Consider the following 17,064-nt stretch of genomic DNA (forward strand, 5'->3'; position numbering starts at 1 on the left):
TTATTCAATAATCTCAAACTTCACGGACGCATCGTCGACAAATGTGTCCTTCCAGTTGGCCCATATCGTCTTGAGTTCGTCGATGTACTGGGCCTGAATCTCATCAATATAGGAGTCTTCAATATCGAACCGCTGTTGCCTAACGGTAACTGGGCGGCCAGCAACAACATGGACCGGCACGCGGTAAGGGCAAAAGAGATTGAACCGCCCGAGCGAAAAGGCCACCTTATGTCCGACGGCCTTTTCCCAAACCCAGGCAACGAGGGCTTTCAACGAGAATCCCGCGGTCTCGATCCGGTGAAAAAGTTCATTCTCTCCAAAGACTAGGACAGGGACGAGATCAGCGCCGGTCTCGATAGCGAGCCGGACAACCCCTCGGCGGATTTTGACGACGATTCCCATCGTGCCCGGACGGGCGATCCGGTATTCCCTACTTCCTCCCACACTAATGGTAATGGCGTTTCCCATCCCGCGAAGATCGTAGCCGCCGCGGGTGAGGTGCTGGATACAAGAATCACGGGAAACGCCACTCTGCCCGAGAGCGAAGAGGTATTCTCGCAGCAGCGGGGTCGTGAACATTTGATCCTTGACCAGCATTGTATTCTTGATGCCGGGAAAGAGCCTGGCGAATCCGGTTCCATCGGCTGAGAAAGCCCCGGTTAAGCCGTGCATGGCTACACCATGAGGATGGCCAGCAAAAATATATTTTCGGCGCGGTGACAATGGAGCTGACCGATATAACTTGATCGGAAAATAGGTTGCATGGAGCCTCCAAAGCCAGGATGAACGGAATCGGTGACTCCGGGAGCGATTGCGGGTTTTGTGCGCATTCGAGACGAACTTGATGTAGATGATGTACGCAAGAGCTAGAATCCTCACATGGGGGATGAGAAGCAATGCGTATCCTGCCGCGGGCAAGAGAACCCACGAATTCGAGACAAATGTGACGGCGAGCGTTTCAGCCATTCTGCGTAAAAGTGATCTATCATAAATGTGGTGTGAGCCCTATGATCCACCACTACCCACCCGTATTCATTTCCGCCAGCAATGGGTGTCAGTTACACTTACTTTGCGTGCATCTGCGTATCACTCGCAGTGTCAAAGGTGTCCAGTGTCTCCCCAGAGGAATTCTGTACTCTACGCAGGCTGGGATCGTCCTTCGCTGCTGGGACCTCAATCATTGATTTGTCTGGGCGGACGGCAAGATCAACAATTCGCTCTGCAGCGAGACACCTGCCTTCCTTTATCTGGCAGAGCTTGGCCAGCTCAGTCGCCTTTTGATGATAAGAATCATTTCCAACGACCTTTCGAAGGGCCTTGCTGAGCTCCTTAGCGTCGATGTTCGGTGCCCGGGTCTTGTTCCCGTAGACTCCAATGCCCAGCCATTCGGCACGAGCAGCATTCTCGTAACAGTCCTGCCAGGCGGGGAGGACAACGTGAGGTACGCCGTTTCTAGCATTCATTAGGATATCTTTCACTTTAATGTTCTGGGATGTGCCAAAACCCTGGCAAAGGGAACTCACTGAATTGCCTCATACCAGGAGTTAGCGCCCCCATGGTGGACAGAACAAACAATTTGCCCGGTTTCTAGCATCGCCAGGGGTTCTACCTCAAACCAGGAGCGGATCTGAACCCGGCCATGGTCTAATTCATTCTGAAGCGGGACAACGGACTGGTTGTAAATCTCACCCTCATCACATGGGTGCTTGGGAAGCTTCCATAGGACCTGGATCTTGCGGTCCGGGAAAGACTCGAGAAACATCTTGATGCCTAGCGCCATCTGCCGCACGACCATGGGTTCGGGTGCGTATAGGGTTCCTAGATTGACGAGGATAGTAGGAGCCTGTTGTAGCCATTGAAACATCTCCGGATCCTGTGTTTTGACAGGGGCCACAGGCAATAAAATGGGGCCGCACGGGACCACATTGGTAGGGATTTCAAAGGGCCAGTCTAGTTCTTTTAGAGCTGGTGATAGGTGCAGCCGATTAGGCATCCAGGCGTCAGCAAACGGGAATCTCCCGTGTATCTTGTGCTTGATCCGCCAATCTCGGATTTCGCGACGTCTGCCGCTCCCATGGTACATCCTGGCAGTCTTAATGACCGCCATTGTGTTCAAGGGAATCAGGTGCGGCGGGAGTGGGTACGGAAAGCCAGTCCCAGGCCTGATGGAAACAATTAGCTTGGGAACTCATCATCAACTACCGGTGGGATGACTGACAATGGATATTTCCATGCCCATGCACCATTGCGCTGCAACCCTAGGACGATGTGACTAAGTGAGGTGGTGTTCAAAAGCACATAGGTATGTCCCGTGTTATATGCAGCATCTCGACCCTGCAGGAAGAAAAAGTCTATGGCGACAAGCGACGGTTTCGTGGTTTGAATAATGTCGACGCAGCTCTGATAGATGTCCACGTACTCGGATTCCTCCCAGCTCCATATGTCCTCGCAGAGCGACTTGAACCCTAAAATGGACCCTGTATAGCCGGGAGGGTGAAATGCACCTCGCTTACCGGTCCGAATAAAGATTTCCGTGTTCGAGGGACCACTGACAGGGTGGAAATGAATGCGCGACCTGTAATTCGCGTCGTAGCTTTTGGCATTGTCCGCCAGCAATTTTTCGAGGCGCTTCTCTAGCACGGGGAATGACCCAAGGTGGACATTTACATCTCCACGCACGAGAAGTTCATGAATAATAGCCAGAATAAGATTTGTTTGGCCATGTTCGCTGTTGGCCAGAAACAGCACGCTGGTCGCCATACTTGCAGGTGCACACTCTTTTCGAGGAGAGGCAACACAACGAGGTACGGGATAAGTATATATACAAGACGGCAGGGTTCCGGAATGACGACAGAATAAGGCGAGACTCTCTCTGACTGACCGAATGATACGTCTTCACCCGAGCCAGTCGAGTGTGTCGAGTCCAAGCCGAGCTCCTGTCGCTTTTCCTGTGCGCACAGCCGTGTAGATCAGTTTTGCTTCCGCACAGACTAAATTAAATCAAAACAGGGAGAGGAATAAATAAAATCTACATAAAATAGACTCAGGGTATGTACGAAAACGCAGGTTTGAAAAATACATCATGTAATTTCGACCTCCAACCCCAATGAAACCGAACGAACTAAGCCGATAGTCTTCCCCAAGCACTTTTAAACAGTTGACGTTTCAACTAGCTGCAGGAACCAGGAACGCGGTCCTCGGCTTGGGGGCATATGAACACCCGGGTTGACTGGTCACCTAATTTTTTTGGGAGGGGGAGAGACGGGGGGCAACTGCTGATCGAAACCATGCAGCTCAGTCCTATCCAACCGGTTATTGGTATTGAGTTGAGTGCATGCTTTACTCGACTTGCGGCAGATCTAACATTTCGCGGACGGCTTCGGAGGGGATTCTTCGAAGAGGGGGTGTAAACCGGGGGGTTGTCGGAGTTGAGATATGGCAATGCTATCAAGGTTAGAGACAGTTGACTCGGATATATAAGTCCTTTCTTGCAGGTAGTCGGACTACTAGAGGGATTCCTCCAAGACCCTGCCAGGAGAAACTTTGCAAACATGTCCGTCGCCATGCAACTGCCTGCCGGCTTTTTCCTTGAGAATGATGCCCCTGCCTTCTGGATTTCGGCCCTGGGAGTAGTGTTAGTAAGTGCCTCTACTAGGACCTCCGTTGATTCAATTAGATACCGTGCTAAACCTGTGGCTTCAAGATTCCAACCGCTATTATCCTCTATTTGCAGCTACTGCCCAAGGGACCTGTCATCAAGGGTGTGCCAGGGCCATTATGTGGGCGGTTCCTCTACGGGGTAGATAAACCAGTCCTGTATAACGCGCATCCAGGTACTGACGCTATGTTCTTGTTCAGATTGACACCAAGCTGTCCTTCCTCTCGGGAAAGAGCGCGTTTCGATTCCAATCCCTTCACCAGCGCTATGGTAGGTCAACGGATCAATAGCTTTAGCTGTTCAGTAAGTGCTTATGCCTGGATCGATGAACAGGAAAGATGGTCCGCTTCGCCCCGGGGCAGGTCTCCACGAATACTGTCAAGTCGCTTCGAAACATTTACGGAGCTGGTTTAGGGAAGAGCAACACTTTCCTCAAGACGGGCTTCTATCGAGCTATATCAAGGAGGAATCTTTTCACGGCGACTGATCCCTACTACCATGCCACCGTTCGCAAACTCTTCAGTCCCTCATTGAGTCCTGGATGTATGCAAGCCCACGAAGGAGTCATTAAGGGCTGCATTGGCCGTCTGCATGCCCTGATGAGAAAGAGGATGGTAGAAAGCTCCACTTTGAGCCTGAACGACCTGTATTATTCTCTCTCTGTCGATATGGTTTCGGAAGTCCTCCTAGGGAAATCCCTTGGTTGCTTGGAAAGAGGTATATCCGGATTTTCCCAGCATCTGCACATTAATAATTCGTGCTCTGACATCTTGCGCAGGGCGACCTCTTTTCTGGACTGAACAGCTCCCTCGTATCTTTTATTGGGCCACAATTCGTGACCAGTTTGAAGGATCTGGAGTACCGACTATTATCAAGTGGATTCTTCGCCAAGTTCTTCGTAAAGGCATTCGCTTGAGAAGTGAAGAAGCCCGGATGCGTCTGATTCGCGAGTATGAGCTTCCTCCCATCAGTCGTTGTTCCACGAATACTAATTCCTGGCAGGCAATTGAAAGCCACCCATACCCGGCGGGACATTATGGTCGAGGTTATGGAGAGAGCCGAATCCAGCCAGTTACCAGAGAACGAGATTGCAGAAAATTTCTCGGCTATCATGCTGGCAGGGTTCCATACAACCTCCCACGCAATCTGCGCTGCCATCTGCCTGGTTTTAAACCATCCAGAGACACATTCTAACCTGGTTACGGAGCTGCGAACGGCATTCAAATCTATAGATGACGTTTCTCTGGAGGTTCTTCAGAAACTGCCTTGGTTGAATTCGGTGATCACGGAAACCCTCCGAATCTATCCACCTGTTCCATTGGGAGGGCCCCGTACCTCGCCCGGAGCCTATGTTGATGGAACCTATATTCCGGCTGGCGTAAGTTGGCTACCGATCATACAGGATAACCACTACTAACCTTCAACTCTCGGGCGTGTAGGTTGAGATCTGTACCTCGCTCTACGCCTTGCATCATAACTCCGAGTATTTCCACGATCCGTATAAATTCCACCCCGAAAGATGGATCGATCCCAACTCTACCGATCGTAAAGAGGCCGTTCAGCCATTCCTGATCGGCAGCCGGTCTTGCATTGCTAAATAGTAAGTTATAGTGGATCCTGAGTTTTGGGTACGGCCTCTAACCACGACTTGTGCCACAGTTTCGCCCAACAGATGATGCTCCTGTCGTTGGCCTCGTTCTTTGTACAGTTTGACGGGAAATATGTCGGCAGGGTTAAAGACTGGACTCGTGACAGCCGATGTTACGCTTTCTGGGAACTTCCCGATCTGAAGGTCGACCTTCGGGATCGAGGAGTTGCTCTGTGATATCGAGCATAGGGATTCCCTCGGCACTGATCTGATTTGGTTAGTTTAGAGCTTTCATGCACGTAGTTCCTTTTCAGTATTTCAGATAGTATATTCTTTTCCCAAGTTTTGCATTAAAAAGACCCGCAGGCTCGAGCTGGGCAGGCCCTGAGCGCCGTCCTGTAGGGTTTCTTGATATATCATCCGCTTATACCCCCGTAGGACATATAGTACAGTACATACATGGTAAGTTCCGAGAGGCACTTGCAGTAATAAAAAAAAGCTGCAATCACACCAATCGTCTGCGATTGACCCCGCTGTTAGAGAATATTTTTGAAGGCATATCCTAGCTCCGAGTTGACATGTTCTCTCCCATCCTTCACTAAGAGGAGCCGGCCTCGGCTTGAATTTGGGTCATCTCGACCAGTTGAAAACCCCATCCCCACCTACTTCATGCATTAGGCGTCACGCATTGAGCCTCTAGAATTCGATGGTGACATTGTATAGTCCGGGGGTCTTTTGCAATATTTAAATTTCAGCAGAAGCTCTGAACTGCCGGTTAGATTCCTCCCGATATAACTACTTCTTCTCTTCCCTTCGGAGCCTCAACGGCTGGTATTTCATTTCGTTCTTGGCCTGTTGACCGATATCTGACCGTATTTGCTTATATTGCTTTTGCATCTAACTATCACTCTTTCCAATCGACGCTCATTATGTCTATGCCAACGCTTGATCGCCCCTTTGGGCTGCACCTTTGGCCCTATTTCAGCAGCGGCTTCACTGCGGTCACAGGGAAGTCGCCGTCTGACTTTCAAATGATCCCGGGTGTTACGCCAATGACTACACTCCAGGGGACTCTCGTGTCACTTGCGAGTTATTACTTTGTGATTCTGGGAGGGAGACAGCTGATGAAAGGCTTTCCTGCCTTCAAGCTGCAAACACCGTTTATTATCCATAACTTCATTCTTACCTTGATCAGCGGCGGTCTGTTGGTGCTATTTGTCGAGCAGATGCTGCCAACGCTCTGGAAGGATGGAGTGTTTGTTGCTATCTGCCATGCTAAGGGTGGTTGGACCGATGAGTTGGTACTGCTCTACTACGTAAGTTGTTCGTATTTTCACCTGGGTAAGACGACGGAACGGTGGCTGAATGCATTGAACCAGCTTAACTATCTCACTAAATATTTGGAGCTCCTTGATACGGTGTTCTTGGTCCTGAAGAAAAAGCCCTTGACATTTCTCCATACCTACCACCATGGAGCAACTGCACTGCTATGTTATGTGGAGCTCGTTGGGCAGACTTCTGTATCCTGGGTTCCGATCACATTAAACCTCACTGTCCACGTGGTAATGTATTGGTACTACTTCCAAAGTGCCCGTGGAATTCGGATTTGGTGGAAGCGGTATATTACTATTCTTCAAATCATCCAATTTGTTATTGATATTGGTGCGTCTCCTCCTACACTCCACTCGATTTACTAGGGTTAACGAGCAAGCGTCGTCCAGGCTTCATCTACTTTGCTTCCTACACATACTTCGCCTCGACCTACTTCCCCTGGGCCCCCAATGCCGGGAAATGCATGGGCGAGGAGTACGCAGCAGGCTTTGGCGTCTTTATCATCAGCTCTTACCTCCTGCTCTTCATTTCATTCTATCTGACCACCTATAATGCCCGCGTCCCACAGCAGTATCAAAAGATTGCGCGAAGCTTAACCAGCAAGAAGCAGAAGGGCTTGTGATCAGGATCCCCATGCCGGGGCTTTTACTCTTTTGGTCATGAAGTCCTTCCTGCCGGCCCGTTAGCGTTTCGTGGTCCAGCAAGGAAAGAATCTCCACTGTTTGGGAAATCATTGCGCGTGGAGATATGGCAATTTTCTTTTCCTTTTTTCTTTTTTATTATTTATCACTAAGATCTATTCCCTTGATGTGTTGGCTGTGGAGAAACAATGAAGGATGCTATGGCTGCTCGGGAAATTGCAGAGCTTCATGTTGTGGACGCTTTTCCTCTGGTAACTACACAGTAACTATCCGGGGAAGCAAAAAGAAAGGTAAAGGATCAGTTCATTCGGAGGATTTTAGTCACTTTTAGTCGCACAATGTCCATAATCACAGGAAACCTTATACATATTCGCCTTTTTACTCCGTAATCCGTAGGAGATCCAAGACGACACCAAAGCAGCCGCGGCGGGATGTTGCCGTGTATGTTTACGAGCCCGAGTCCACTTCCAAATGGCCCCATGATTGGCATCCTGGAGAGCTAATCTATCACACGCAATCTGATACGAGAGTTTCAAAGTACCTAGTAGTTTGCAGGAGCATTGTGATTACCCTTGTAGTTGCGTCGGGGAACAAATTCTCAGCAAGGCACTGCCGATCCGGTGCTGTCCTCCATGTATTTCCTGTATTCTGTATTCGTGGGATTCCCAAACTCGTCGTGATCATCATTCCGGGGCCTGGCCGGCATTTTCGAACACCCACAGAGCGAAGGCTCCCCCCCCCCCCCTCCTTCCCCTCTAGTTGTATGGAGTAAAGTTTGGAATAATACCCGTGAATGACTTCCGTGTGCACCTGGGCCATGAACGAACGTCCGAGGCACATCATATCCCATGAGGCAGGGTTTGTTGTCTTTTGGGCCGTACCTTGGCCAATTTACTCACTGTGTCTGCCATCCCTGATAGCGGATCTTCACGCCCTGGCAGTTCGATGCATTTGATCAAACGCATTGCATGAGGGAATCAATCACAAGGATCCCATCTCCCGATTCAGGTGGAATCTTGTGCCTGGTTGTCCGTTGTTCTGGGAAATCCGGTACCTGGCTTACTAGGCATATTACAGCTTGTGGTAATTTTCAAAAGTCGAATGGATCTCAGCTGTAGAGAGAGACCTTCTTCCTAAATGAGTATATCTACTTCCTTACGTGCGATATAAGCGGGAAGAGCTCGGGGTATCGAGTGCATGGTGGAAGCATAATTGAAAGCTCAGGCGATGGTGGCTCAAGGCATGCCATCTAGGATCTAGAACAGACAAAGCTGAGGCCTGCTGCGTATGGTCTCTTCGTTTGTTCATAGTGGGCTATCCGTACTGGTTTCACATATGGCAACTATCGTTTTGAAAGAGCTTGTAATTTAAGGAATCATCTACCGAGATCGAAGTCTGAAACTATTTTGTCATATGCGGCTTTTCTTAGTTCTCTATCCCGTAGGGCTGTGAGCTTGAATTGAGTCAGACCCAAGAAGTTGGTTGGTAGCTCTCTCCATGAGTAGGGTTCTGAATCTGGCAATGTAGTATGAATCGTTTCCACTGGGATTCGAGTTTCAACCAGAGACCCCTGGGAATGGTCTTGCCCTACCTATCTATTGGATGGCATTCATCCCACATGGAACCTACGCACAACCCGGATGGTATCGGTATAGAAGGGGTAGAATGGTTTGTCTGCCGAGTCAATATCTGCAAAATTCGGCAGTGGTGGTTTAAGGAAATCCTCACGATCGTGTCAGCCAGGGCAGGGGTCGAAACACTTCTGATGCATATACTGGACGACTCATCTGGTTTGGTACTCAAGGCTGTGACATTTCACATGAACCGACGCTCAGCTCAAGTGCAGATAGCGCGCTCGTTAGCCGATGTTTCCAAGTCTTCACTCTGATTCTGCTTGTTCCCCCGGCTCCCTTTTTCCCATTATTTTCAAAACGGTATTTCAATCAAAATGGATTGGTTTCGTCAGCCCAAAATTTGGCTATACCTAGGCAAAGGGTTTGCATCCGAGGAACTTTGTAGCAGGATCGTCCTCCCCATTGAACAGCCCACCGGGCCCAGTTTCAGCCATGGTGACTCCCTGCCACTAAATCGGCTCCTGGAGCGCCGCTCACTCTTTTTCGGCACACAGTGGAAAGAGGATTGTGGGGGGACGAAGAAGAGTCAGATCTTGCTGTAAGACACGCCTCGCGGATTGCTCCCCACCCAGCATTCTGACTTGGGTGTTGCCCGAACGCGATCCCTCTCTTTCCGCATCTTTCTGCGGACCGTTGGGTATATGGTGAATGTTTATTTTCACATTCCAAGAGCTCATCGACAGGTTGAGCGATCCACCCGTACAGTGAAGGGTCCTTTGGGTATACCAACACACTCACCTGAGAGAGTGTCGAAAATACCTTAACCTGTTTAGTTCCAGCGAGAATGTCGCCATCAGACTAGGGACACCATTGAAGAAAAAACCAGTTTCCGATTATGGTATCGACGTCGGGTGCAAGTGAGACCAAAATGCCGCGAATTCGCCGGCAAACCAGACTCTTCCAGATGGAGGACCGGGAGGAGATTGCGATGGAGTCAGTGAGGATGGCACGGCGGTCGGTTTTGTTCCTGTCCGATCTCCAGAAAGATATTCTGGAGCAGCAGATCCGGATGCCGACCCCGAAAGTGAGCTACTTCCAAATCTATAGCTATGCGGCCGGATGGGACTGGGTCATCCTGGGGATTGGAGCTATCTGCGCCGTAGCCGGTGGTGCGGCACTGCCTTTATTCACTGTCAGAATGAACCAAAATGTCTTATAGGAGACTGAGTAGACTGAGCTGACTTGACGCAGGTTTTCTTTGGCAATATCACGTCGACATTTCGAGACGTTGCCAGCTATGCCATCACGTATGACGAGTTCTATCATACTCTCTCGACAAACGTCTACTATTTCATCTACCTGGGTATTGGAGAGTTTCTGACACTAGGATTTGCCACATTTGCCTTTGTTCACACAGGAAACTCGGTTACGCAGAAGATCCGCGTTCGATATCTCCAGGCGATTTTGCAACAGAACATCGCGTTCTTCGACTCCTTAGGAGCGGGCGAGATCACCACCAGGATCACAGGCGACATGCATCTTATCCAAGACGGCATCTCCGAAAAACTTAGCTTGGTGTTGACCGGGGTGTCCAGTTTCGTCACGGCGTTCGTTATCGCATTCATCAAATACTGGAAACTTGCGTTGGTCTCTACATCCACGCTCTTTGTCCTCTTACTTATCATGGGCATTGGCTCAACCATTTCGGTGATATACAGTAAGAAGTCCATTGAATGCTACGGAAAGGGTGGCAGCATTGCAGATAATGTCCTCGATTCCATCCGGACAGTTGCGGCCTTTGGTGCGCAAGAGGCCCTGGCAGAAAAGTATGATAGTCATCTGCAAGATGCAGAACGCTTTGGCCGGGTTGTACAAATGACCTTTGCCTTGGTGATTGGAGGTATTCTCGGAGTAATGTACCTGAATTATGGACTGGGTCTCTGGATGGGATCGCGATTCTTGATCGAAGACCCAGCCCATATCGCCCCGGGAGATATTCTCACTATCATGATGTCCATCATCCTAGGATCGTATAGTTTAGGCAATGTGGCACCCAACATGCAAGCTTTCTCTGATGCAGTAGCTGCAGCGACGAAAATCCTGGGGACCATTGATCGAGAGTCACCTCTAAACCCCTTGTCCACTGAAGGGAACCGGCCAAGCTCAGTTCAAGGGTGGATTGAATTTTCGAACATCAAGCATGCCTATCCCTCACGACCAGAGGTGATCGTCATGGAGGATTTTAATTTGCGCATCCCAGCCGGGAAAACGACCGCCTTCGTTGGGCCTTCTGGGTCAGGGAAAAGTACGATTATCGGATTGCTTGAACGGTTCTACAATCCAGTCGGAGGGAATGTGTTGATTGACGGACATGACATCCAGTCGCTGAACCTCCAGTGGTTACGACAGCAAATCTCACTAGTCTCCCAGGAACCTCAGCTCTTTTCCGCAACCATCTTTGAGAATATAAAATACGGATTGATTGGATCCGAATTTGAGAACGAGACGGCTGAAGAGATCCGAGAGCGGGTGATCAAGGCAGCCCAGATCGCCGATGCCGATGAATTCATCAATGCTCTTCCCGAGGGTTATGAAACGAACATTGGAAGCCTCGCTCTCTCCGGCGGACAGAAGCAGCGAATTGCAATCGCGCGCGCCATTGTCAAGGAGCCGAAGATTTTACTCCTCGACGAAGCTACATCTGCCCTCGACACGAAGTCGGAAGGCCTAGTCCAGGCAGCACTGGATCGAGCGGCAGAGGGACGCACAACGATTGTCATTGCCCATCGGCTTTCTACCATTAAGTCAGCACATAATATTGTAGTGATGGTAGGCGGGAAGATCGCAGAGCAAGGAACGCATAAGCAACTGCTCGACAGAAACGGAACCTACGCCGGTCTTGTCCAAGCCCAGAGCATCAGCGATGCATATGGAAACCAGGACGAGGAACACGACAAGGAGACGCTTGCCACTCTCTGGTTTGATGAAGAGGATGACTTCGACCGCTATTGGGCGGATGATCCTTATTTTACGCCGTTGACTTTGTGTCCGCGTGCAAGTAATGTAACCGTGCCGAAGCTGGCGGCCCCAGCCAAAGCCACACAATTCTCAATCTGGAGCCTTATCAAATTCATTGCCAGCTTCAACCATCCTGAGCGATATATCATGGGCTTAGCCCTTGTCATATCGCTGTTTGCAGGCTGCGTTCAGCCTGCGCAGTCGGTTTTGCTGGCCAAAGCTGTCAACGCAATGTCTATGCCTTACACTGAGCCAGGAGAGCTACGCCACGAAACCAACTTCTGGTCGTCTATGTTCCTCATGACTGGGCTGGTGACCTTTGTGCTATTCGGGACACAGGGGGTTATGTTCGCCGTCAGCTCCGAGAAATTAATTCGGCGCGCTAGGAGCCAGACCTTCCGGGTCCTCCTCGGCCAGGATATTGCCTTTTTCGACGAGGAAGAAAATAGCACGGGAGCCCTCACTTCTGCTCTTGCAACAGATATCAAGAACCTTGCGGGAATTAGTGGCGCAACCCTAGCTACATTGCTGATCGTGACAATGAACCTCTTTGGTTCGCTGGCAGTTGCCATGGCCCTGGGCTGGAAACTCGCCCTCGTGTGCAGCTCGGCGGTCCCAGTATTATTGCTCAGTGGATTTCTCCGGACATGGATACTCAGTAGGTTCCAAGTACGAGGTCGCAAAATGCACCAGAAGTCTGCCAGCGAAGTCAGTGAAGCTGTCACGGCTATCCGGACGGTTGTTTCCTTGACAATGGAACGGGTCATTCTGGACTCCTATCGCACGCAACTGGAGCAACAGGTAAAAACCGATATCCCGTCTATTCTCCGGTCGTCATATCTATATGCAAGCTCCGAGGCATTGCAATTCTTTTGCATGGCCTTGGGCTTCTGGTATGGTGGGATGTTGCTAGGTCACCACGAGTACACCATCTTCAAATTCTATGTCTGCTTCAGCGAAGTGATTTTCGGCGCACAGGCTGCCGGCACTGTTTTCTCGTATGCACCTGGAATGAGCAAGGCGAGGCACGCCGCAGCCGAACTCAAGGCTCTCTTCAGCCGCAAGCCCAAAATCCAGGGTTGCGTGGGCGGCGAGGTCGTGCGGTCACTGCAGGGCTCCATTGAGTTCCGCAACGTATACTTCCGATATCCAACTCGGATTCAGTATCCCGTGCTGCAGGGGCTAAATTTAACCGTCCAGCCAGGGCAATTTATCGCATTTGTCGGCGCTAGTGGCTGTGGGAAAAGTACTACGATTGCGCTGCTGGAGCGGTTTTACAATCCTATTGCTGGTGAAATCTTAGTGGACGGCAAGGACATTAGCACACTGGATTTGCAGTCTTATCGTAAGAAGCTGGCCTATGTAGGACAAGAACCAGCCCTGTTCCAGGGCACCATTCGTGAGAACATTCTGCTGGGCATGGACCCTCATGAGGTCTCGGACGGTGCACTCATCACAGCTTGTCGCGATGCGAACATATACGAGTTTATTATTTCACTGCCGTAAGTACCGTCTGGTCTACATTGGGGCTTGTACAGCCCTCTAACATTATACAGGCAAGGTTTTAACACGACCGTCGGAAGTAAAGGGGGGATGCTGTCTGGAGGGCAGAAGCAACGGATCGCGATTGCCCGGGCACTGCTCCGCAATCCTAGGATTCTTTTGCTAGATGAGGCCACATCCGCGCTGGACTCCGAATCTGAAAAGGTTGTCCAAGCTGCACTTGATACGGCGGCACGGGGGAGAACGACGCTGGCGGTAGCACATCGTCTCAGCACCATCCAGCGGGCAGACATGATCTACGTACTAGCTAATGGCCAGGTTGCGGAGTCTGGGACGCATAGCGAGCTACTTAGGAAGCGCGGTCGGTACTTTGACCTGGTAAACTTGCAGAATCTAGCATAAGCCAGTTAGTGTAAATAGGGCTTGCGGTTGGATTACATAGTGAATGTCACATGTATCACTGCGTTATATAGTTCGAGTACGGTGCAGGAGTCCCTCTTGGGTTCTCCATGTGAATTCTCACTTCGCCGTTTAATCTCTATTCTGCAGCCGTGATAGTAGTAGGATATCGCCAACGCAAAGACCTGGAGCTACCAAAAAACGCCCGTGTTGATACTCCGGGACGCATTCCACGATGGCACCAGCTCATAGCTTGTCTTCGACATTATAACCACGTAGCAACGGTGGATAAGGGCTAATAAGCACTACTGCCTCAAGAGGGTCATCCTACTCTCCGCCCATAATCCGTTTGACAACGACCCATAACCACTGCTCTTGCATCCAATCCCGGCCAGCTACATAACTACACTCTCAAACGCCCCATCGCAATCCAGGAGTCACTCGAATGGCGCACAGATCGAAATAGATAGGCGTCCTCATGGCTCTTTTAGGCAGGTAGTAAATTTGGACCAGGAAATCCGGATGGGATCCACGCCTGCTCGCAATGGGGGGGGAGTCGCGTTCTATTCCCTCCTAGTATTAGTAGAAAGTTAACGATCAACTACTACATAGCATAAACGGCATTCTGGACCCACATCCCGGAAGTAATGGTTGATCGGGCGTTATCCCTCCTGATGAGATGAACCCTACTAGACACCCAGGGAAATTAGCGATTCCACTCCTATCGATTAACAGATGTGAGCGCTAACTATGGATGAAGACGAAGACCCACGTGCAGAGATCAACCCCTTGTAAGATGCCTGTAAATCGGTGCAGTTTCGCTGCCGGAGGGGAGGTACGAAGAGAAAGACCGTTGTGCTCGTCAGACGTTTGGTTTCAAATCAGAGTAGGGCTTCATGGGGCCTCGATGGCGCTGTTGGATCTAGTCCCCAGCAGTTAACTTTCGCTTAACCCAGGTTTGTCACAGTATATGCTGCGCAGCTATTGACAGTAGCGGCATTTATTTCCTGAATATCCAATATCCCCCAAGGGAGCAGATCTCCCCCAAACTGAGACTGCGCAGCAGCATCTCACATTCCTCTGTATATATCTATGCCGAGAGATCCATTGACAGATCCACGGCAAACCATCCCACTCTTCTCCCCGTATTCAAACTACTATCTGTTCCGCCCTTATTGTTACTTCGCATCGCGAACATGAAGAGTGCCATCCCCCCCGACATCTGGGAAACCAAGAGACTCCTTATCACCAAACTATACAAGGAGGAGGAGTGGCCGCTGAAGCAAGTCATCAAGCTAGTCCAGACCAGAGATTTCCATCCAAGGTGATTCGAACACTGCAATCAATCCTTTGTGGAACATGGCTAACTCTCTTCTTCAGTGAATCCCAACTACGCAGCCGCCTGAAAAAATGGCAAATCACCAAGCCATCACGCAAAAAGTATGATGGATCTAGGAGATTATCAGGATCAAAAAAGAACCGTGCCGAACAAAGCCACACAGATACTCGATCATTTGTGATGTCTTCATCCCGGATATACAGCTCGACACGATTTTCCGCCTGTGGGGATCACACAAGAGACCAGAGCTCTGGCGTCCAGGCACCAGTCGAGATCCCCGGGCCATCAACTTCATACACAGAGGTGTCACAGTCCCCTACTGGGGGTTACAGTCATCATTCCAGCCCTCCGCGCGAGGATCTACAGGCAAATCAAGCAATTACAACGTCTCTCCCCTATGGGACAGGTAATGTTGAGACATCCCCCATCCCAGGAACCCCGACGATGTATGGGATGGAGTGGATTCCCTGCAGCAGTGATGCCGTAGAACCGGTATTATTTTTCTGCCCCGGTGACCTTAGCCCTCCCGGGTTCGGGGCACAGAACCTGGTGGCTGCGCCCTATTCTCCGAACAGTCTTATGGGGGGGTTTCCAGAGCCCACGCCTCTGCCCTTGGTGGATCAATTTGAGACAGACTACATGGGAATGCATGGAGACTACAGCTCTGAGTTTCAATCCGCTCCATACGCTCATCTTTTCCCACTACCCAACAAGGAACGTGTGGAGGAAGTCTCCCCGGTGATGACCGATCTCCTCGCACCGCTGCTTAATGGCCCTTCACTGCCACTACCGGCATTGCATGCTCAGACTCCATCGCCAGATGATGCATACCCACAATCGTGTTTCACCTACGCCAAAGACCCACCTGTACATGCATTTGTTACACCCTTATACCAGATTACGTAGTTTAGTTCAAGTTATGTTATCTTTTACTCAATCTCGCTATGTATACCATATTCTTCCTAGTAATCTACATGCGTGTCTAGCTTACGGATCAGGGCGTATCGACCCGAGCGGAACCAACTTCCCAGCCTCACTAGTTTCATAGCTAGAGAGATCTCCTTTATCCTTTCGCCATGCGACATCCAATTGGGCCGATGTAGGGTTTCGGGTCAAGGAAGCGCAGTTTCCAACGTTCACCAGCCACGATTCAAGCCCTTTATAAAACGTGGGGCCTTGCCCCGTCCACTATACTATAGGTTTTCGATAGGATTCCCTATAGAATAGGGTCTCCCTTCTCCATCCCCTGTACTGGGTAGGTGTGATTATCTACCGGATCCTAGCCTTCCAGCGTGTTCGATCGTCGTCGCTCCTGCACATCTTCCTCCGTCCCTCTCGGGAATCCACATGCCACTCCCTGATCTCGCCACGCACAACTTTGCCTGGGCCGGAATGACCTTGGCCCCATGTATTTTAAGAGGATTAAGGTTTTTTTTTTTTTTTTTCGCGCATCATTTGCATGGTTGACTTGCATAATCACAGACTCTTCTGTCCTGATGCAAGACTCCGGAGTACCTAATGCAGCTAGCTTGCATCTAGATCCTGCTCGGATGAAGCTCGAGAGTTCACCGATTCCGAAGGACTCTAGATGGATCCGCACTGAATTTCGTGATCGACGCTTGTTAGCAGTCTGGTCTGGTTCCCCTCGCGGAGAGGAAAAAATAGAAATGCTAGTATGATTCGTGCGACACGTCAAACCTGACTACTCTGTATTACCAAGTACTGATTAAACTTTGGAGGCTGAGACATTTCCTTGCAGTTAGAAGTTGTATGGAGTATTCTAGCCCTCTCTCTATCTTGGTCTCATCCGGTAGGCCTTGAGCTTGGGTGCTCTAAAGCTCCCTGTGTTCAGAAATGCCACTGGTCCCCAGTTCGCAGGACTAATACAAGATAATCGTGAACTTCTGTTATAAGGATCCTTCCGGTGAACCGGATTTTCCTAGAGGATGAATTCACATGCAAATCTCACTTCTTCTGCTATCAGAACGCATTGCATAGAACTGAGAAGATCA

At 50.1% G+C, this 17,064-nt stretch overlaps 5 protein-coding genes across 5 annotated transcripts; 4 read left to right on the forward strand and 1 right to left on the reverse strand.

Annotated features, from left to right (window-relative positions):
- On the reverse strand, positions 1–3,010 carry P175DRAFT_0525244 (Diacylglycerol acyltransferase family; the record flags this gene model as incomplete). The annotated part of the gene is made up of 4 exons (XM_040899409.1): positions 2,219–3,010; positions 1,524–2,162; positions 1,069–1,452; positions 1–982 (listed from the first exon to the last, which is right to left on the reverse strand). Exons 1-4 carry the CDS (start codon positions 2,758–2,760, stop codon positions 1–3), a joined length of 2,547 nt encoding a protein of 848 aa, XP_040751103.1. The 5' UTR covers positions 2,761–3,010.
- Positions 3,011–3,414: 404 nt separating this feature from the next.
- On the forward strand, positions 3,415–5,486 carry P175DRAFT_0483431 (uncharacterized protein; the record flags this gene model as incomplete). The annotated part of the gene is made up of 7 exons (XM_040895534.1): positions 3,415–3,692; positions 3,871–3,928; positions 3,992–4,375; positions 4,437–4,608; positions 4,661–5,036; positions 5,098–5,258; positions 5,318–5,486. Exons 1-7 carry the CDS (start codon positions 3,552–3,554, stop codon positions 5,481–5,483), a joined length of 1,458 nt encoding a protein of 485 aa, XP_040751104.1. The 5' UTR covers positions 3,415–3,551.
- A 695-nt stretch (positions 5,487–6,181) lies between these two features.
- P175DRAFT_0440953 (elongation of very long chain fatty acids protein) lies at positions 6,182–7,200 on the forward strand (the record flags this gene model as incomplete). The annotated part of the gene is made up of 3 exons (XM_040894049.1): positions 6,182–6,562; positions 6,626–6,908; positions 6,968–7,200. The coding sequence occupies 3 exons, from the start codon at positions 6,182–6,184 to the stop codon at positions 7,198–7,200; spliced, it is 897 nt and encodes a 298-aa protein (XP_040751105.1).
- Positions 7,201–9,796: 2,596 nt separating this feature from the next.
- P175DRAFT_0440970 (putative ABC multidrug transporter) lies at positions 9,797–13,716 on the forward strand (the record flags this gene model as incomplete). Its single annotated transcript, XM_040894050.1, has 3 exons — positions 9,797–9,985; positions 10,045–13,313; positions 13,368–13,716. The coding sequence occupies 3 exons, from the start codon at positions 9,797–9,799 to the stop codon at positions 13,714–13,716; spliced, it is 3,807 nt and encodes a 1,268-aa protein (XP_040751106.1).
- A 1,193-nt stretch (positions 13,717–14,909) lies between these two features.
- On the forward strand, positions 14,910–15,151 carry P175DRAFT_0425383 (Clr5 domain-containing protein; the record flags this gene model as incomplete). Its single annotated transcript, XM_040893122.1, has 2 exons — positions 14,910–15,037; positions 15,094–15,151. Coding segments are annotated over 2 exons (186 nt in total), but the record flags the coding sequence as incomplete, so codon positions are not given.
- Positions 15,152–17,064: the final 1,913 nt, after the last annotated feature.

Source organism: Aspergillus ochraceoroseus (genome assembly GCF_002846915.1).
Source record: "Aspergillus ochraceoroseus IBT 24754 chromosome Unknown P175scaffold_6, whole genome shotgun sequence".
NCBI lineage: Eukaryota > Fungi > Ascomycota > Eurotiomycetes > Eurotiales > Aspergillaceae > Aspergillus > Aspergillus ochraceoroseus.